The sequence below is a fragment of the Serinus canaria genome, chromosome 3, assembly GCF_022539315.1.
Source record: "Serinus canaria isolate serCan28SL12 chromosome 3, serCan2020, whole genome shotgun sequence".
Taxonomy (NCBI): Eukaryota; Metazoa; Chordata; class Aves; order Passeriformes; family Fringillidae; genus Serinus; species Serinus canaria.
The window spans coordinates 67,146,461-67,168,181 of NC_066316.1; the positions used below are offsets into that span (position 1 = coordinate 67,146,461).

Sequence of the window (21,721 nt, forward strand, 5' to 3'; positions counted from 1 at the left end):
TGAGCTCTTGGCTGGGGATTGAAAGGGAAGTCCCTATTATAGGTGATCAAAACCGGCAATCTCTTTGGAAAAGAGTCCCGCCTGTTCTGAGGAAGCCAGAGAAACTGAAATAACATCAAATGTACAGTAGAGGACTGCTTTCTCAGGCTTGTTTCTCTAATGTTCCTATTTCTAATAAACAATTGCATAAATGAAAGTACTGGGAGATATTCAAGCAGGAAAACATCTTTATTTTTAGGAAGGGCAATAGGCTATTTATCTCAAGTTGGCCTAAGCAAACAAACTTCAAAAAGGCCTCAGAACTGTAGCTGCCAGTTTCAAATGCTGCTTATAAAGCAAATAAACAAAAGCAAGCATGCTTGGGTTGAGTTTGGAAATGTCCTCAAGGAGCAGAGGGCTGATGTTTCCATGGTAATGCCATGTACTTCCAGCAGACTGGTCTCTGCTTTAGAGACAAAGAATTTAAAATGAATTGAGGTGGTTTCAAGTATTCACGTATCTCTGCAAGGTAAAAGATATAGAGTTTCAGAGACTTGATAAAACTTTGAGTCCAAAACCTCTGTTTTTCTAAACTTTTCCTTCCAGATGGATAAACATTACACATTGATATAGAGCTGCCAAGAAGGGGCATTGCTCCACTCAATTTTTCTGATTGTTTTCATCAATGCATAGAAAACGTGGACTTAAATTATCCATGTCCTACTTTACAGGTATCTATGGCTGATATGATACCTGTTATATCAGAGGAGCAACACTTCTGTTTTCTTTTCCCTGTGTTCTAAAGCAAAGCTTCATAATGTTCCAGTAGAATTTGTTTCCTTTTCTTCTTCTTTCTTTTCTTTCTTTCCATAAGAGACAATGGGGACTTCTAAGGGTCCTACAGTTCCAAAACTGTCTATGTCAAGTGATAAAAATTATTATTCAAATAATTTACAATATGTGTCACAGTTCTCCATAAATGTTTTGACTGAGAGATAGCCTCTCAGGCCAGATTTCACGCTCCTCAAACTATGCCTTCCTTAGGTTTATGTCTTTTTATCATATTTTACCACCTTTACAGAAGAGATCAGACTTCAGAAAAATGAAAATTGGAATGCACAAATATATTTTCAAGATTAAACTATATGGAAAATTAAATTTCATCAGGATAAAGAAAGTAAACAAACTGTGGTATGTCAGCTTAACCAGAGATAGCTATGTATGTACTCGGCCAAAACCAGATGGGAAGGTAATGAGAATTAATTATATTCTCTTCCACTGAAAAGAGAATAAAAGGCTAAAAGGCCATGATCAGGAACAGTTTCTAAGACTTGAATAGTATATCATAAAGGTACTGGAGTCATTTATCTAAACTCTTGGCATATTAAGAAGTAATATATGGAGGCTGCCAGAAATAAAGAAAATGTGCACTTTTTTCCTCTTGCCATCAAAAACTACCCTTCTACAAAAAACACAGTGTTTTCAATACAGGATAGAACTTATTTGTATTTTTGCAGATAGATCTGGGATATTATGTTAATTCAGGTAATTTTCATTTTGTCACAAGCCCGTGAGTTCATCAGGCTCAGCTGTGCCCAGATTGCATTCACTTTTGCTATCCTGAACAGAACTTTCTCTCTAGTAGTGAGACTCTACCAAGTAACACCATAAAGTTTGACCTTTGCTTCATGCCTGAACATCCATGTAGCTCCCTGAGGATCCTCCTCAGACCTGGAAGGAAGCACACCTCTGGACTCTCTCTTGAGCAGCAAAGACCAAACACTGCTGGGAGCTAAAAACAAGGCTCTGCAGGCACTAAACTTAGAAGTGACTTGGCAGCTGATGTGCAATGGCAACTACTTTGAGTGCTCTTCCTTAGATTCAGTTCCCCTCGTGCACCAGCTGTTTCCTCTTTCACAATGGTCCTGGAGGACAGCACCATCTTTTTCTTCTGGGCTTGCTCTGGACCAGATGTGATGGGATTCCTGGTCCAAGACTGAAAATAGTATCATGGATGTAACACAAGCTGAACTGTCCATTAAACGTCTATAAATGCAGACCATTTAACCCTGAATACACATTCTTTTGTGTACCTCAGCACTTAGGAGGAAACTCTGTAAATAACAAGCACTGGTGCAGATCCAAGGGAGCCTTTTATCATGGAAGAGACCTTTTGTGTGTTAACACACTCTCAAGTCACAAGTTCCAGTACTAACTAAAGATTTGTTCCGTGCTTTCTTACTATTAGATGAGAGAGCCAATGGCTACATCTGAAGTACAGAATAAAGCAGTGTTGGGACCTCCTCGTCAAACAGGATAACACAGCCTGTGTCCATGTGCTGAAACACCCCCTGTGTCTGCCCACAGAAGGGGAGCCCTATAAAAACTGCCCCTTGGAAGCACATCCTAACAGATGCCATGCCCTGAGCTGGGCCTGGTCATTGGGAGGAAAATCACTGTCTCTCAAGGAGCAAGATCAAGGCCTCCACACCTTGCCTTCCTTCAGCTGGCCAGAGCAGATGTGACCACAGAGAACGCTCTGTGTGTGTTACCAGCACAACACTCTTCTTTTGGGGAAAGAAAACCAGAAGAGGCAGGTTCAGAGCAAACACCCACCCCAGCACAGCTGCACCATTACTGTGAGCTGGCAGCAGGGAAGGAATGGGGGACCTGGTTCTGCCCTCAGTTTGCAGGTGCAGATCAGGAACAGATACAATGAAATTGATGGAATGCTTGAATATAATATGGGAGTAAATTCACGTTCTGTGTATGTGAATTGTCTTCCCTCTTCAGTCCCATCTTGCACCCAGACCAGCAGAAAGGTCTGAAGAAGCAGAAAATTACTACAGGCTCCCCAGCACTTTCAGCATGCAGCTGGTTCTTGTTTTTAAGTAATGCAATCATTCAATCCAGATGCAGGGCGGGAGCAGGGGAATAAATGCCCCATGGGTACAGAGATTTTTCAGGAGATCAGCAAGGCCAAGATTTTATTGGACTTTTCAACTTGAACTGGATCAAACTTTATCCCTCAGGGGAAAAAAAAAATCTAATAATTGTGAAGACATAATTGCTAATGCAGACTTAACATTTTGGCCTTCTAATTGTCTTCACCATTCAGAAACAGACAGTGGACGGAAATGTTCCTCACTCAATTGCCTACATAACTATTTTGCAGGAAGGGTATTTCCATTTTGTTCCAGTCCTGTTTTTGCTTTGTGTGCAATAATTGTGTGCTCCCGGAACATTGAGCAATTTGAATCCCTCAATTAGCTCAACACTCTAACACTTCTTTTTATAAATATGAGGTTGGCTCAAGCTCTGGAACAACCAACCAATCACTCCATTATCACTACTAGGGCAAGGAGCAACAAAAATATATCAGAATAATTGAGAATACCTCAGAAAACTCCAGAGCCCAAAGGAAATTCGGATCCTATTTTCCCTTCATTCCCTTGTCCCTCATACCATTGATTGTCAATATCTCATTTCTGGTTTACATTGATGCAACCCATGGTTTAACGTACTGTTTTAAATAGTGAGGATCAGCACTTTCCAAGTTATTTTGTGATTAATAGAATAGCATGGGGGGGAAAGACTATAAAAAAAATACCCAGATGACTTCCCCACATCTCATTTTGAAGAGGGGCTCTGACAGTGAAAATAGAGGGACCCAGACTTGAGGCAGATGTCTCAAGGAACTCAGAAGTGTGCCTGCTAATAATAGGAGGTAAACTGGTTCCCAGTGGACCCATTAGCAATGTCTGTGCATCCCTTGTCCTTAAGCTAAAACCAACAACGTAGCACTGACCTGCACTAACTTCTTACTGCTGGCTGTGTGGACTAGACAGAAGCTCTCTCGTGGCTGCAGTGCAGGCATACCATCAGTTGAAGTATAAATTATGAAGTATAAATTATCATTATGGCTGACTATAGGATTTTCATAGACACCTTTACAAGCGTTCCAACATTTCCATTGTCCATATTCACTATCATAAGTAAAAAATTATTCTGCTTAGACCTGCAAAACCAAGAAAGCTTTCAGGCAGACACTAGAGAAACACAGCTAGGACCACCCACTAGCTCTGTTCATCAGAGAATATAACAAGCTTTAGATCTGTATGGGTGGAAAGAAACATTGCAAAGGCAGACATTGGGACAAGAATCTGTTTTCAGTTTAGAAACTAACTGCCTCCCTTCCACAGTGTGTGGTGTAATCATTGAGCTGCAATCCTTAGTCTGGCGGGAGCCAGTCCTACTGCTGTGTAAAGACTAAACAACTGAAAGAAAAAAGCAGTAGAAACAGACAGTATTTCTGCTGTCCCAAAGAGTCTGTGGTCTGAAGACTTTGCCTCCTAGGAGCTATTATCAAAGAAAATGTTTCCAAAACAAACCAGATAAAATTCTGTGCACAAGAATGGTAAAGGCAACTGAGTTTTCCATTTATGTTCATCTCCACTTCTCAGAGCTCTCTGGGATAAGATGAGACTAACGATTAAATTCTGAACCTCATTTTTAAACCCTGCTGTTTGTCATCTCCTAAGATGTTGTTTTCTAAGCCAGCAGCTTGTCTGGCTGCACCTAGCCACACTTGGGAATGGAAGTTAACTCACAGCCGAGACTCAGGATTGCTGGCTCTTGCTAGCCAGAGCTCCCCAGCTGTAACTAACTACAGCCCAATGCAGACATGTGAGTGCAGGTCCCAGGAGGGACATGGCCACAGCGTGGTGCCAGGGCTGGCTAGCCCCAGCCACCAGCAGGGATATTTGGCACTAGTGCTCACAGGCCAGTTTCTGCAGGCTGGGAGGTGTCACAGTGTGGGTCTGCATTTGTACTGCATGCCTGCTGTTCTGCCATAGCTTACCTGGGCATGAGAAGCTACAGGTGCTAAGCAATTTTTCTGCATAGTGCAGAAAAATACCTCATCCTTGATTTGAGGGCAACCCAGGAAAATAAAGAATAGGAAGACACAAAGGAAAGCTAATCATGATTTGAACAGAGTAATAGAATAGGAAGCCTCTTAGCTCATAAAAATGCAAGACACACACCCTTCAGAGTTATTTGAACTTTACACTTTTCCCACTTTTTCAAGGGTAGGTGACCTCAAGAGCCACAGAATAAAAAAAGTTCTGTACAGAGAGCCACAAAAAAATGTTTCAGGAAAGTCTGGCATACCTTAAACTCTGAAAGCCACCTCAGGGATACTGTTTGTAAGCGACAGCAGAAACATCACTGTTGGAAAATCACTGGTGTAGTAAATAATTTTTGGAGTGCTAAATTATATGCCAGTGTCTTTATATCAGCTCTGCAGCAATATTGCAAGACTTAGACAAGAATGAGATATTTAGGATCCAAAAATTCATTAATCTAGGATAATGCATGTGACACAGGGAGACTGGACAGGGTGAGCAGGGTAACAAAGGGTACCTGATGGTATCAGAGTTTACTGATGAGGTCAGTCTGTGTACACCTCACCAGCTTTGCATAATGAGGGAAAAGTTCCTCAGTGAACAATAAGAATTTATACACCACACAACAAAAACTATCCACTTTAATTTTCTTGTTTCTCAGTCTTTGAAGGGCACCTTAATAGTGTTGTATTTCTGATTCCTTATATTATTGCTTTAATTATTATTCAAAAGAAGGTGATCAAGATATTTACCATTTCTCTTTCATTTTGGTAAGCTCTGATAAATTATCAAAATTACTAAATTATATAAACAGGCAAAGCCACATATTTATTCAAAAGAGCATTGATTTTTATAGGTATGTTTCTGTTTCCCATAGGTTATTCATCCAAATCTCATCAAAGCTTTGATGTAAAGTAAATTTTCTAAAGTGTTTTTCTTTTCTTTTCTTTTCTTTTCTTTTCTTCTTTTCTTTTCTTTCTTTTCTTTTCTTTTCTTTTCTTTTCTTTCCTTTCTTTTCTTTTCTTTTCTTTTCTTTTCTTTTCTTTTCTTTTCTTTCTTTTCTTTTCTTTTCTTTTCTTTCTTTTCTCAGTAAAAGCTATTCCTTTCCTATAAATACACCTCCTTTACCAAGAAAGGATTATGGTGTCTGCTTAACTCATCCTCTAGTACAACATGCAGTAAGAATCTGCCAGCTCCACACCCAGAGCTTGTCAGGGACAGGACACAGGCAGGAATGCTGACAGCTTTAACACTCTAAGGCAAAAAACCGAGCACCAGGACAGAGAGTGAAAGAACAGGCTCAAGTTCAGCAGTGTGTGTGTGGTCTGCTATGATGGGGTTGTGCAGTGTGCTCTGGGGAGACCTGATGGCTGTAGCCTTGCTTTCCTCTCCTCTCACCAAACCCAATTCTCCAGCTACATCTGCATAGGAAACACTTTTTTTCTCATTGCAGGGATGCCAAGAAGGATTTTATCGTACCAGCTCAGGAAAATGCTCTCCTTGCAACTGTAATGGCAATGCAAACAGATGCCTTGATGGATCTGGAATCTGTGTGGTAAGGAATTCCTCTGTTCTCTGATTGTCTGACTTTTAACACCAATGCTCAGTTTCAATGTAATGCAAAAGCAGTGTCTGTACCACAGGAGCTTTTTGCTGAAGAAGGATCATAAGTAGGGCCAAGATCAATACCATAAAAATTATCCTGGCCAAAATTAATTCTCACTTAAATTATCTCTGCAGATTCAAAACACTTTCCTCATGCAGTATTTGTGACAGTTAGCATATGGAAAATTTTTAGTCCATCAGAAATATGGAAAGAGTTTTGTATACCTCTGGAGAAAAAAAATGTATAAATTCAAACACATTTCTTTCTCCCCTTTATGAATACAGTGCTGTGTATAATATAAACAATTTACAATGGTGAGTGACCCCTGTGAGTGTATATGCATGTGTTATCCAGAGCAATTCAGCTGCCTGGCAGTCTCCTGCTGCCAAGGAACAACACAAGAAGGTTGAAACAATACACCAGGGAAGAGTGTGCTGAATTCCAAGGTACTGTTACAATTTCCCACATGTTCAATCTGACTCAGAATCACCTCATACAGAAAGCTGTGGGTTAGTAATAGTAGTCAAACATTTGTAGCTCCAGAGCAAAAATCAGCCCAGTAAAACTAATCTCAACTACTAGTGGGCAATTAGGGCACTAATACACTAAAAAAACTATGGAAGCTAATAGTGTTTAAACCACATAGCAAGAGCTAGGCACTAGTACACTCTTTGCAGGCTTGTAAAGAGTATAGCTTGTAAGAGCCCAGAACCCCTTGCTCTGCCATGTGTTACTTTTGACAAGTCATAAACCTTTGCCCTCAGTTTATCTCTTCATAAAATGGACTCATAATATTCACATACTTTGCTTTTTTGCAGCCACTATCAAGTTTTCAGTTATTCAAATACATCAAGTCAAGTTCCATGGCATATTTCCTACCATTTTTATTTCTGTGGGAAGAAGACTATGCAGCTGTTCAGGGCAAGAATAATTACTATGGCTTGGCCATTGTAATGTGCTTAGAATTGGCTGGGTTTTGCAGAACACATATTGGCTTACTTTTTAATATTAAATTTTCAAAAGTGGTTTTAGACTGCCAGGCATTCCCAGCCATTCTCTTTCACTTGCACAAGGCTTTTGGCTCATGGGATCATTGTCCCCTTCATGACAATGTCAAGTGACAGTGATGCCAAAGGGAAACTTCTGATGGGATCCTTGGGAACCACATATCTGGTCACACATCTGCTTCTGATGACCCTGGTCACCAGAGAGCTTCTGGACTAAATATATGAGTTAGGAAATTATTATATCCCCAGGTTACAAACACAACAGGTGTTTGTCTTCTACAAAAATACGGCTGAAGTCAAGGGTTCAAGACAAAAAAACAAACAAAACCAGAAAAATTACAGTATCAGGAAGAAATTATCTGAAAGTAAATGTGCATTCCTGATTGGTGTTTCTTCTCTTGGAACTAGCTAGGTAGTAAGGAATAAAAATAAAAGCTAAACCCTAGTTTATTGTTTGAGTTCAAATTGCCCTTTGATAGCTCATCTGAAGGATTTTAAAAGCCATTAAGCTCAGGTCATTTATTTCTGGATAAAAAGGAACAGGGAAAATGCTTAAGTGAAATAAAAGCGAAAGGTAGAGGAAAAGTACAGAATGAAAAAGAGGTTTAAAGGTTTGATAGCATAAAACCAGAGATGCCCATGGGACTGCAGTTACAGGACCTTCCTGAAGACTTGGAAATTTCTGGAGAAGTTTGGAAGACTAATGAAATTGGTAAGCAACAAAATGTGACTGAGCAAGTCTGGGAGAAGAAAAGCTTAGAGAAAGATGTAACTTCAGTTACAGCAGGAAGAAGCATCGTAGATAAAGAATTAATTCAATTTAGGAAAAGGTGACTTGATGGTTGGTTATGTGACTGGTATTAGAAGCAGTGGACAAAGCAGCCTTCCCCAAGTGCTGGAGAAGGACATGTAAGGATCTAGGCAAAGCCTGCTGAGGCAGAAATGAGTCAATACCTCTGTATCTGGGAGTTCCTGTGAAGAGATAGGACCCTGTGGTATGGAGAGCTCACCATTCTCCCTCTTCTCAAATTTTAAGGCCACCTACTCCAATGAGTCTTGCAGTGGAAACCACCACACCTTGTAGTCAGACAAGATTTCCTGCATTCAGTTAGTTGTAATGAGCTGTGAGATAAATCTTTATTATATATTATATATTATATATATAATATATAATAAAGATTATATATTATATATTATATTATTATTATATATATTATATTTATTTATCCCACATTATTATTGCTGTCATCCTCTATTTCCATGATTATGAACTTGCTATCTCCCTGCTTCCAAGATGCAACAGCGTTTTAAAGTTTTATCATTTATGGATTCTCCACCATAACCACAGCTTACCTTAACCTTGAGCCATAGGTACAAACCATCTTTAGCAAGATCTTTAGAAGAACTGATCTTCCTCAAAGTTAAAGTTTTCTATATTTCCATGTTTATCAACATAATGGAATGATTTGACGGATAAAAAAGCCATCACTTTTCAAAGTTAACTCTGCTAACCATACTAGAAGCTATAATAGCTTAAAAGTAATAATAACACTGTGTTTCATTGGTAGATATTTTTTTATAGTCTAAGCAATAACTAAGCTGTAAGACCTGAATAAATAGACAAGACAGTAAGAAAGGAAAAAGTACTCTGCTTCAAAAGGGATGAAAAGGTTGGGCCCCATATGATGCTTTGAGGCCATCATATTATGCAAATCCCTCAAATCAATTTGGCAAATGTAGTTCCCACAGCACACAGATTAATGAAATTTTCATTGGCCTGTGCTCTGAATTCAAAATCAAATAAAATTAAACCCTTTTAAATGATGCCTTAAGGTAGAGTGCTCATATCTTTAATTTCTGCTGACATATATACCTTGAGGTTCTATTTCAAAACTTCTCTCAGCTTATTCATAGAGTGCAAATCAAATTCACGAGTCATTAAAAGCTTATTGAATGACACAGTCAATGAATCAACAATTTCCTTAGGTAACCAGACAGAAAAAATTATTGCAGACAGGGCCTTCCTTGCATAGACGTCCACATAAAACCAGCACAGAAATCAGTCACATGACCCTGAGACAAAAACTGAAGAGACTCACAGTCCATTTTGTTAGGACAGAAAATCGCCCAAGTGTTAGAAGAAGAATAGCCAGAACAGTGTCAGCTCTACTAATGATAAATTAAAAGAGAGATTTCAAATAATGCTTCATTTCAAGGACCCTATCTGGTGATGCATGTAAAGCCAGTAGGGGAAGAAACACCAATTCATTGTGCTAATCTTGAACTTTGGATTTTTAACAAAATTTTCTCAATCCTGGCTACAAGAAGAAAATTAAGTCTCTTTTCAAGCTCTAGCTTTTGATTTTGGAAACATGCATATATGTGATGTTAACAGGAAACTGCAAGAGATTCAAGTGGCCATCTGCAGGCCCAGGGATGTGCATTTCCCCTGCATAAAGCCCATCAGGTTTTGTTGCTAGTAAGATAGGAAAGTCTGAAGGGAACGTTTTACCTCCTCCACCATCCCCCAGACCACTCCCCACCAACAACGTACAGCTGACCTATTTTTTTAGAGCATCTCCACTGAGGGCTCGACATTTCAAAACTCAGACATGGGAGTGGTCTTCAAACAACTGATCATCAGAGGGGTTGTGATGGTCACCTCTGAAAAGAGTGGCATATGGAGGTGAAACAGCTTTTCTAAAGCCATGAACTGTCACACTTGCGTAGGATTGTGCACATAGTACAATTCACAGGGCTTTACCATACTTAAAAATTTGATTGCACAGTCTAGGGAAGCAAGTTGCTTGAGGTGACTTCAATATAGTATGGCAGTGACTCCAAAAGAACACAACAAAATGGATTGAAAGGCAGAAAGTTCTTTAAAAATACCAAGGTGTTTATCCAGGCAAAATTTTTGTAAGACTGAGTTATAAATGTCTTACATAAGGTGTCTACTGTTAATAGAGATTAGATCTTCCTCGATGCATGAAAACACAGAACAAAAGAAGAAAGCATTATAGCAGAAGGTGAAGGCAAATTTCTGGCTTTATATAAGGTCTTGCTTTATATAAGGTCTTTATATAAGGTATCCAAATACTCATAAGGAAATAAATAAATAAATAAATAAACAAATAAATGTGACCATTTTGGAACAGGAAAGACCAAATGATCCTCTCAGTGGAGAGGATAAATCCACCGGTATCCTTTCCAGCCTTTTATGGAATTTTTTACAATAGAGCATATTGTCATGTAAGTGATTTGTGTTTAAGCATTTGGGTTTACAGCTGAGTGGAAAGGTTGGAACAGATTTGGCAGTTCTGCCCAAGAGGATAATATGTTCCACATGGTTGCCAAGGCTGGTCTGGAGAACTGCCAGTGGATCTACAACCATCCATCAAGCATGAGCAAGAAGCAGTAGGGAGCTAGCAAAACTCCCCAGCTCGTTAGGTACTTCTGCCTTCACAAAGAGCCTTGCTGCTTATAGCTCACTGCTTCTTTCTGCAAAGATGGGCTGCAGATATCTATACAGCATTGGTGACATATGTTTGAAAATCTGACCAGAATGCAGTGATTGTCAAAAACATTCGTGTTAGTCAACACATTTTATCAGGTATAGATATTTTCCTCCCTCCTAGCTATGTTTAAAGCTAGTATTTGTTGTCCTACCCAGTTCACTGTTGAAAACATGTGGCAATGATCTCCAGTGTGTGAGCATTTTTTTTGCACTCCTACACAACCAGTTTCATGAAGGAAATCAGGCCAGGACTGCAAGGAGGGGCTGCTGCTGCTCTCCCACCTGCTCAGCCACATTTGTCACAGTTAGCTACCCCAAGTGATGGGCTGAGAAAGTAGTGGGCCAGGTGTGTTTGGCAAGGCATCAGCTGCCACCTCACTAATACAGGACAAGGTCTATAAATCAAAACTTTGACATAGAGTGGGAGAGGGTATTTTGACCCAAACCACATCAGGAAATTAGTTTTGTAGCTATTCTCTTTTTTTTTTTTTTTTTTTTTTTTTTTAATTTTTCTTGGTGTCTTTAGTGAAAAATTGCTCAATACTTTGTGTTTACTTTAAGTGCCTCATCTCCTTCTTCCGTATGAAATTCTGAAAACTAATACTTCATCTCACCCACAATGGCTGGAGAGAGAAAGCCTGAAACCCTAAACCTCATAGATGGAAAAGATAAAACATGTACAACTCTTGGCTTTCAAGTCATTGTGATGCACTCTGGTTTTTATTATTATTATTTTGGGATAGCAACAAATTCTGGTGTGCTGGGATGGGCAATGCTATGCAGTTCTGTAACCTCAGATGTGAGAGCATATATGAGGGGAAGTCTAAATCTACCTCCAAATACAGACTGCACAGCCATGTAAGCCACCTGCACCTCTTTACCTATATAATTTATTTATCCTTGTGAAATCTTCTGCATTAACTGTTGTTAAAAGACTGTCCCTGAGAAGGACAAGTAATAAGGGAGAAAAAAGGTAAACAAACAGACAATTCCTAATACATCGCGACAATAACTGTTTTCATCTCCAAAGTAGTAAGATGGTCAAAGTTGGAGGACCCTTCCAGATTTCACAGACAATATTTAAGACCCTGCTATTTTGGGGGATTTTATTTGTGGTTTTGGAGAAGTGGGTGGGGCTGTTGTTGTACTAACTTAGGAGAGGCAGGGCTGACTATTAACTTTTGATTTCCCCTGGAGTGCCTCCATGCCATCCAGCATTAGGCGTCTAACAGGTGCTCTGCACCACTCTGTGGCAGGTCCTGTCTTTCTTCAACTATAGAGGGAGCACAGAAAACACAATCTGCTACCTATTTCCTATGGAGAAGGTCCAGACTGCCTAAATTGCACTTTGTTGTCCCTCAGATGAAGTAATTTCCCTAAAACTGCATAAATAGCAGATTTAATGAAGCTGGTGCCTTTGAAGACCATCAGAATGAACTCTTTTCTTGCAAGTTCAGGTTCCTAAGTGAAGCTGGGGCAGATTCATGCCTCAGTTTTTCAGTTATATTAATTTACACAAGCATGCTTGTCTTGTGCTGGGAAACTTGTCCTATTACTATTGCCTGAAGAGAAACAACAAACTTTTTATTATTATTTCTGCACAAATGTATGTACTAAGAAGAACTGCATCACATGAAGTGTTCTGTGGCAGTTCCAGCTTCCAATCAAATGGGTCTAGGAGCTCAGTGTTGATGATCATTTCCAAGTAACACCACATACCCCCCACACCCACTCATAGCACCATTCCGTGTTCTTTTCATGTGTGCACTAAAAGTTACAGTAAGAGCCAGGTAAAAATGCTCACACTGATTGTTGGCACTCAGTGAGAGTGCCAGAGAGGAGTACCAGGACCAGCTGAGACATTTTCTTACACAGGTAAATACAATCCTTGTCATCAGGCAAGCTGCTGGTGTACTGAAGGATGAGTGATTTCTTGCTGCAGACTCATCTAGAAGCCTTTAGAAGCCAGGCTGCTACTGATCATCCACTCAAAATGATCCACAGAGAGACAAAACACTTTTCTCAAACTACCATGCCAGTGTCACCCAATACTGAGAATCACCCACGAGCTGCAGGGAGGGTGTTCTCCCTGCCTTCAGATGGGTCTCTTGGGCTTAATGAACTCAGCAGTTTAGCTGTAGATGCAAAATAATGGAACATAAAATATAGGACACCTTTTCTATCACTGTAAAAATGTGGCTCTAAATACACACAGAAGACCTGTCTTGCTAAATAAGATAATTTTTACATAATCACTAACCAGAGAAAAACCACAAATGCACACTTATATCATGGGGTATCCGTGGGAAGAGAGCCCTTTTTCACTTCCCTTCAGTTTAGATACAAAAATGCAGTTTTGAGGAGCAACATTTGCTGTCCTGCTCTGTTCATTGCAGTCATATTTGAGCTTTGGAAACCAGGAGCAGATGTACTCTGTGAATAGCCATGTGCTGTGAGCTTAGGACAAACAAGGTGAAGTGACTTGATCAGACACAGTGAAGGCTACAACCAAACACACCCAAGGCCTCTGCCAGTGCTTCAGACATAAAGTGGCTCAAGCCACTTTCAAGTGCTGAGTGCCCACACTCTCCTGTATCTCTGGTGGTACACTACCATCATTTTTCCATTGGATAATGACAAATGAAAAATATCTTTAAAACTGTATTATCCTTCCATTAGCCTTCTGGCTCTCACCACGTGCCCCGTGCTTATTGCACTTCTTTCCTCCTCCTCCCCTTCCTCCTATTCAAACTTTCTCCTAGTATTCTCTCATTTTAGAGGCTCTCGATTAAAATAACCTTCTGGTTTTCCATATACTAAATATTTTATTCCTTACAGCAAAATATGACTAAGTAAAACCAGTAGTTCTAAAACCACTAATGGCTAGTCTCGTTAAAGATCTGTGGAATAAAAATTGACTTTTTTTCCTTTTTCTCATCACATTCTACTTGCTGTAGAGTTCTCTGGCCAAATGACAGCCTTGCAGAAAGAATAATTTCTGGACAGTGGGCTCTGTATGACTATAAAGTATGCAGGAAGCAAGACAAGCAAAGTCTTCTAGAATAAAAATGGATCTGAGCCTATAAATGAGTCCTAATTGGGGATCTTTTATGGAATTCAAATAAGGAATATTGGGTAAAAAAAAAAAATCAGATGTGTTTTCACAAGCAAAACCAAAAACATCAATGTTGCCAAGACAAAATTCTGCCACTAAATCAAAGTCACAGCATGAGGATACAAAACCAAGTTAGGAATGTCTGTGCAAGTGAAGCTTGACTATTTATTTTCATTAAATATCTTCCCTAATCACATTCCTCTCTTCTCATACTCTTCCTTCAAAGAACACACCATGTGTGGAGAAGAAAGTGAGTGTCAAATCTGCAGGGGCTGCTGCAGGTGACCAGTTGGTTGGCTGAGCTCACTAATCCCACCCCAGGGCTGTTGAAGGTATTCCAGCCACAGAGACAAGGAGGTGCCCCTTGCCCCAGGCTAAGCAGCTCCCTCTCCTTTGGAGCACTCCTGAAACCCCACACACATCCTCCCTGTCAGTTCCTAGCTCCTGGGCCAGGTCCCATGCAGGGCCCCACTGGATTTTTCTGCAGCCCATGCATGATCTCCAGCAGAGGCAATGGGAGAGCCAGGCTAGGAGAGAACCTAGACTGGTTCCCATTTCTAAAGTCTCTGTTTCATACTCCACCATCAGCTACAACTGCTGTATTAGAGTGTGTCACAGGGTACATACCTCTTGAGTTCTTGGAATATCCATTTGTAAATCTGTTGTCCATTAATTTGTCTAAGGAATCCCTTTTTGTCCCTGCAAGTACTCTCACCTCCTGGCAAAAAGCAGCAGCAGTCTATGTTCTTTGTAGGGAAGTACCTTTTCAAGTCAGTGCCCCTCAGTACTCATATTGCAGAATTTGGGTGAACTATTGTATTGCATTCAGCTTATTTACAAACTTTTGAATTATACATAACCCAAACACACCCTCCTGCTTTTCTGTCCCAGCTGAGCAGCCCTACATTTTCTGTCTCTGTAACACACTGGTGAATACTGAACAAAACTCATATCAGCACCAAGGCTTAGGTGATGTTCTGAACAGTGACTCTTCCCATGCTGAAAAGTTACTGTTGTATCCTACCCTAATTTCCTACCCTGTTTCAGGTTTCCATTTGCAAAAGAAACCTTTTTTCAAGTGTTCTGTCAGCTTAGTTGGTTTTTTATGGAAGTCATGATAGATTACATCCTCTGATTCCCCTTGCTTATTTGCACCATTATTCAGCAGATAGTGAAGCAGGAGTTCCTGAATCAGTTGATGCTAATTCACATACTCAGAGGTCTTCTTCTTTATTATAGACATTGTCATCTTCCCAGGGATGGAAATCTGTCAGTATGCAGTTTCCATGATCCATGGTATTAGCTCAAAAGAGGAAAGAATCAAGGAAGCTTGCCCAAACCTACAGCAAATACATACTGATAGAGTAGTTCTCCACATATGTCTGCCATGGATCTATTTCATTGCTGTCTCAAGCCTGGCATAGCTGCTCACATCTGTACTGTGTCCATACAAAGTGCTGTAACCAGAGAGTTCTGATTCAGGGACACTACAGAACTCCTTGCACAGTTGCAAGAGTGGAAACCCTCTGTATCCTTCCCACTCTTCCAAAGCAGCTTGGTGAGACAGCTCCCTATGCTCTTCTCCAGAAGCAGTCTTGCTGAAGCCTGTGTCTTCTGTTGACAATATTTGCCAGCAGATACCTTTTCTTCAGTTTTGGAGTCATTAAAGGGGATTTTTCCCTTTTGGCACATGCAGTTCAAAACAAGGCTGGCAGCTACACCTGAGGAGCTCTGACACTTCTGCTCCAGCACCTTCCAGCCTCATATGTCTGTTTTGTCCTGTAGAGCACCTTGTCAACCCTTGCTGCTGGTCACTGTAATCATTTATAGTATTTTTATTTGCAGCTGTGTTAGCTTGTTTGCCCAAATCTGTCAATACCTTGCAAGGTCAAAGTGTGGCATCAGCCACTCTTTCTGTTTGACCAGGTTTTCAGCTAAGTGATCTTTTCTGAATTAGGCAGCACCTCCATTTAACTTCCACCATTCTGTCTCCTTCCACTGCAGGGGTGCCAGAGGAACACAACAGGACAGCATTGCGAGCAGTGTCCCGATGGCTTCATTGGTGACGTTGTCAGGGGAGTGCCCACCTTCTGCCAGCCCTGCCCCTGCCCCCTGCCAGCACTTGCCAAGTATGTAAAGAGTCTTTGCCTCTCTTCCATTTGGCTTGCATTTGGCCATTTCCAAGGTGGGGCCAGCATCCCTTCCTGAATGCAGGAGACAAAGGTTGCTGCCCTTGGCAAACACAGCGGTAAATGAGAGGACTACCAGTGCTCATGTTCACAAACACAGGAAACAGCATTTCATTTAGAAGGCGTAAAATATCTTTAAATGCTCGTAACAATTCTTACCAAGTGGGGAGAGAATGAGAAAGTTCAAGTTCACCCTTTTATGTAGAGGAGATTATTCAGTTTTGTGGTTGCTATTTAAAATCCCTTAAAGAACAATTCTCAAGAAAAGTGGCATCAGAGATTTTTATATGGTTGAGACAGAAAAAAAAGACAGACAGAAAGTTCAATCCATATCACCTGAAGGGTAAAACCAAGCACATAAAAGCATGAGTTTGCAGTCCCCTGAGTCTACAGCAGCTGGATCTGGTTAGCACAGTAACAGTTCAAAGGAAAGTGCTGGATCATCTTGTGACAGTTACAGTGCCCCTTCAGCTGATGCCCAGCTACTTTTGGGTAAGAAACTCTGAAGCCTGATAGAAAACCAAGACCAGGTCAAAGAACTGCAGATGTTATGTGCTTTTAAAAAGAAAACACAAAATCCAACCCACAACCAGCCATTAGAAACAATTAGTGGCATGTCAGTAATGCAGCTGAAAGAAATTATCAGCTTCCTCTTGCTCAGATTCATGCTGTGGGAGAGAGGTATCTATGTGAATCCCACCACAGGGAGATGCTAGTAAACAGTTGCCAAGAGGCTGACGCTGGTTTTCAGGGAGCTAGCTGTTCCTCTCCTGTTGTTTCCCATCCTGCTTTCAACAGGACGTCACAGCAAAGGGAATTTCATCCTCACTGTATTTGTTTGCTGTTGCTATAGGATTACTCACACAACCTTAAGGTGGGATGAGCTCCATTTTGCTCAGCTTCTCAGGACTCAAACTGGCAAAGGAACATAATCACTCAAACTGGCAAAGGAACAAAATTCCCACAAATCCCTTCTTGGCCTTTCCAGTGAGCTGCAGATATGTGAGAAGGGCCATGGGGTGAAGAAGAGCAATTGTTGAAAAACTTCAGCTTTGCCTGGATTACAGAGAAAATCCTCCAGAGACAATGGAAGAATCTGGCTTTGCTCACTGTAGAAAGGCTTAGGAGTGAGCAAGCTCGCAGATGAAGCAAACTATTCCTTCCAGTCTCAGAAGCAGCTGTAATGCCTGAAAAATTAGAAATACAACAGGAGCAGTGCTTTTTTCCTTGGCAAAGTGGGGTTTTGTACCTGTTGGACACAGAGAAGCTGTTCTCTGAGCCACAACCTGGACTGCACATACCTGAGGCACTTCCACATGAGCCTCAGGCTCGGCCAAGCAAGGTCGGTCAGGCAAGGTCTGGTCTGTGCTCCCTACAGCTCCATTGGACACAGCGTGGCTGGGTCTGCATTCACCCAGACCCTGCCCTGTGCAGCAGCCCAAAGGCTCTGCAGAGGTGCTCCCTGAGAGCAGGGAGTTGGATGGTCCACCAGGCCACTGAGCAGAGCTCAGTGCAGTGGGGCCAGCAGGGACTGGGGCTACAGCCTTTCTCTGCCAGTGCTGTGGGAGATGGAAGCAGAGGCCAAGGAGCATTCCCAGTTTCAACATGCTCCGTAGCTAGGGACATTAGCTCTCCTGTTCCAGACCACTAGGGAGAAGCAAACCCCAAACCCAAAACTCAGCAGCATGAGGTTGGGAAGGGAGAACAAACGTTGCAAGAAACCTGAATGCAGATGCCTCAGTATTAACAGCAATCCATTGCTTGGACTCGATGAGCCTCAAGGGTCCCTTCATCTCAGAATATTCTGTGTTCCATGACATTGTCTCCCCTTTGAAACTGCGTCAGTAAAAATCCACTTTGCTTCCTTGGTTTTCCCTCAGAAAAGTCCTGAAGGCAGTAATTAAAGGAACATCCCATCCCAAGTTGCCTCATAGCCCTTTTTAAATAATGTGCAGAAATTGCCTGTTCAGCTTCTTGCAGGAGACAGACCTGACCACAGAAATAGTCTTCGGCTGGGGCTGGAACAGGCAAAAAAAAAAAAAAATTGAGCAACATTAAGCTTTACTAAAGCTTAACTAAATTCAAAGAAAAATGTTGTTTATTAGTTGTTTTTTTTTCAATTTTCCTTCATTAATCCTACTACATATAAAGAGTAAGGCAAAATAATGACTCTACCAAAAGCAGAGAAGCAATAACTGGCTTTAAAACATCCAAAGGATGTTGGTTTTTATGCTGTTTTACTTTGGAAATAGAATACCAAATCTGTAAACTGTCAGACTCACCAGATAGGTATTTTTTCCAAGAATTCAACAGTATTTCCAGATTTTTTGACCAGGCTGTCTTCATATCTTCTACCCTGGGAACTTTTGGAGTAACTTTTGGACATTGCACATGAAGTGTAATGTCATCTCTTTGGAACAAAAAAAGGAGGATGGAGTTTTTTTCACAGTCCAGCAGATGTTACTTCTTTTCAAACCCAAGGGAATTACAAAGCCTTTTTTTCCCCAAAAGTTCACAAGAAGTATAAAACTTGAGGAAGATTTCAGTCCTACTTCATAACTTAGATCCACAATGTGGTTTTTGCAACTACGTGAAGGAATTAGAGTTTGTTAAAGGAGAGGAAGCCTGCCAAACTATTGTGACTTTCTCAACATGTCCTTGTAAAAGCCACACAGCAGTTAATTTGTAAATTCTGTGAGAAGAATCTCATTTTATATTCTCTCTGGTTATACCAAATATTTTGAGACAGCAAAGATCCAGACAGATTTTTTGCCTCTGGTTGTCCAACCAGTTGAGAAATGCTGGCAGGAACTGAAATTATGCGGGAATTGTCATCAGCTTTCAATGCTGTTTGTTCCTGGAACACGCAGTGCATGGATCAGGCACTTTCCCACTGCTCTGAGTCTTTTGTCCTGTGTGAAATGGAGGCAACCCAGCCACAGCTGCCCAGCACCATATGATATGGGCCTGCAGCTGGAGACTGCTGCCACTCACTGCTCTGGTTGTGTTCTAGTGCTGGCAGGAATTTATTCACACACATTGCAAACTAACTAGAAACATCTTAGGACTGTATCTCTTTTTTCCTGTAAATGTATTTAAGCCATGTCTATCGCTGTGTTTGAAATCCACATAAAATTTGCACTTTTCACATCTGGCTACTGCTGTTTCTTGGGTCTCATATTTATTTAAACATTTATTAAATCCTGAAAACTGAAGAAAACTAGGGAATCCATGATTTATAATCATGGCAGTAGAAATTAAAGCCCAAGCCATTACTGTAGTCAGCATCACTACTTGGCATCTTGGTCTCAGAAGAGGCTGCAGACTCTTCCCATCTTACTTGGGAAGAGGGTAGAGCAGCCCTGGTTACTGTGAACTCAGTTACTCTGGATGAGGACAGCATTACTGAGGTCAGTCTTCATCACCAGAAACTTCCAGATTGGTATTTGAGAAAAACTGTAGGATTTGCATAGGAAACTGCTGCACCCATTCCAAAATCCCAGTGAAGTGCCCACTGCAGTGTCTTGCACAAATATTTTACCCATTGGCATAACAGACAGGAAACAATTAGGTTCACATGAGATACACATTTATCTTACGTCCCTTGTCTGAAGTGTGTGTATCAAAACCTGCAGATGTGTCTGATCTGCACTGCAAGACAACGACTTTCATATCTATTCATCTGTATTTATATAGCTCCATAGTTCTATACACTAATTAGTGCTTCCTAAACTAATTTAAAGTCTAAACAAGGGGTATAATATAAATTATGTAGAGAGCTGAACACCCATTCAGCAATGAACAACCAAGAGCCATAGTTCGCATTGACAAATGTCCATACTGTAACAAAGAAACATTGCCAAGTGTCTGTCATTGCCTGGTATTCTAACTACTCATCCTGATGAAATTCCAGCTTTGCAGTCTCCTGTTACAGAAAAAGTGGAAGTGTACGATGTGTCTGCAAGGAAAACTATGCAGGACCCAACTGTGAAAGGTAAGAAACTCAAAGGATGGCTTGTTGGTCAGCAATACAGAAGTCCAGAACTTTTTCAGAGAATCTTGCCATACTGGGGAGAAATCTTATGCACATGGTTTCATCAGATAGAATTGTGTCTGGTAAATGATCTTGTTCATTTCCTATTAAAAAGCAGTAAAATTTGCTGTGGAGAAGTGTCAGCATAAGACAGACATTTACATATTATGTATTTTGATCTAGTCCTTGCACTTTGTGTACATTCAAGTGGTGATCTGCCTAAAAGGAATGCCATTTAAAAGTAAAAAATACAAATCAGAAACAGCAGCTGAAGTGAAAAATATCCACCACATCGATGCCTCTTGTAATTCACCCCCTAAAAAAAGTAGCAGGTTTCTACCAAATAACTTTTACAAAAGCAAAGGAGAAAATCCACTATCGAGTCAAATTCTTAAAGCAGATGCAGGTCTTTTCATTACATTTTAAATGCACTTCACAGACATGATTCAATAAAGTCAAGCAAACAATTATAGGCCAGTGTTGCTTTTCAACTTTCCCTTATGTCCATAAACAATTTCCAGTAAATATTCACTAAATAACAAAGGACACAAATAAATTGAACTATACAGCAGAAATATAACTTCATGTGCTGTAAGAGGCTCTCTTACTTGTTATGAACACACATGGATGATGTTTCAATGAATGTCAAGGGCCTGATTATGATTCAGAAATTGTCCTTGAGCAGCCAATAAATTAAAAAAGTTCTAGCACAAAGACTGAGGGAATATAGGATGGCTCAGACAAAGGCTTCCTGTACATTTCCTTCTGTTTTCCCTTAAAGCCCCGGAAGTATTTAAGTCTTTAGTCATCTGTCAATAATGGGCAAGCCTGGAATTCAAATGATACTTAATGGAACTGTCAGAGAAGGGGAAAAAGGGGTACTTAAGATGCAAAGACAAAACAAAATGAAAAAGGTAAGATGAGCAATGAGCATCATCCTTACAGATGATGCAAAATCATCAATTACCTCCACATCACTACATCATGACAGCAACAGTGAAAGCAGATGGCACAAAAATAAAAAAACCACCCTTATTTACAGGCCCACAGCTGTATTCTTTTGTTCCTTCAAAATGTCAGGTTTATACACAAAGGATAATGCAGACAATTAAAAGGTTATTGAGGTTCCTTAATGGTTATTAAAATGTCAACCCAGACCACAAGCAATACAAATCCTATGAAATGGGCAGCAGTAACACAGAAACAGCAGAAAATAACATCAGCTTTGTTTTCTAATGGCCACTCCCCTGTCTGACACAGTGCATCTGTCTCAAGGAAGGCAAAGCTGTGTAGAAAAAGCTACAGAAAGGAATCAGCTTGTTCTGGTCGCTACATTAAGAGCTTGGCTGATTGCTGGGGTAAGGTGCA

General features: G+C 40.6%; 1 protein-coding gene across 1 annotated transcript in view; it reads left to right on the plus strand.

The window, feature by feature from the left end:
• LAMA4 (laminin subunit alpha 4) overlaps positions 1–21,721 on the plus strand; it is a 98,545-nt gene that overhangs the window by 16,086 nt on the left and 60,738 nt on the right. Inside the window, exons 2-4 of the mRNA XM_009092869.4 lie at positions 6,340–6,441; positions 16,136–16,260; positions 20,234–20,314. Of these exons, the coding sequence (XP_009091117.2) occupies positions 6,340–6,441; positions 16,136–16,260; positions 20,234–20,314 (308 nt within the window). The remainder of the gene's footprint in view (positions 1–6,339; positions 6,442–16,135; positions 16,261–20,233; positions 20,315–21,721) is intronic.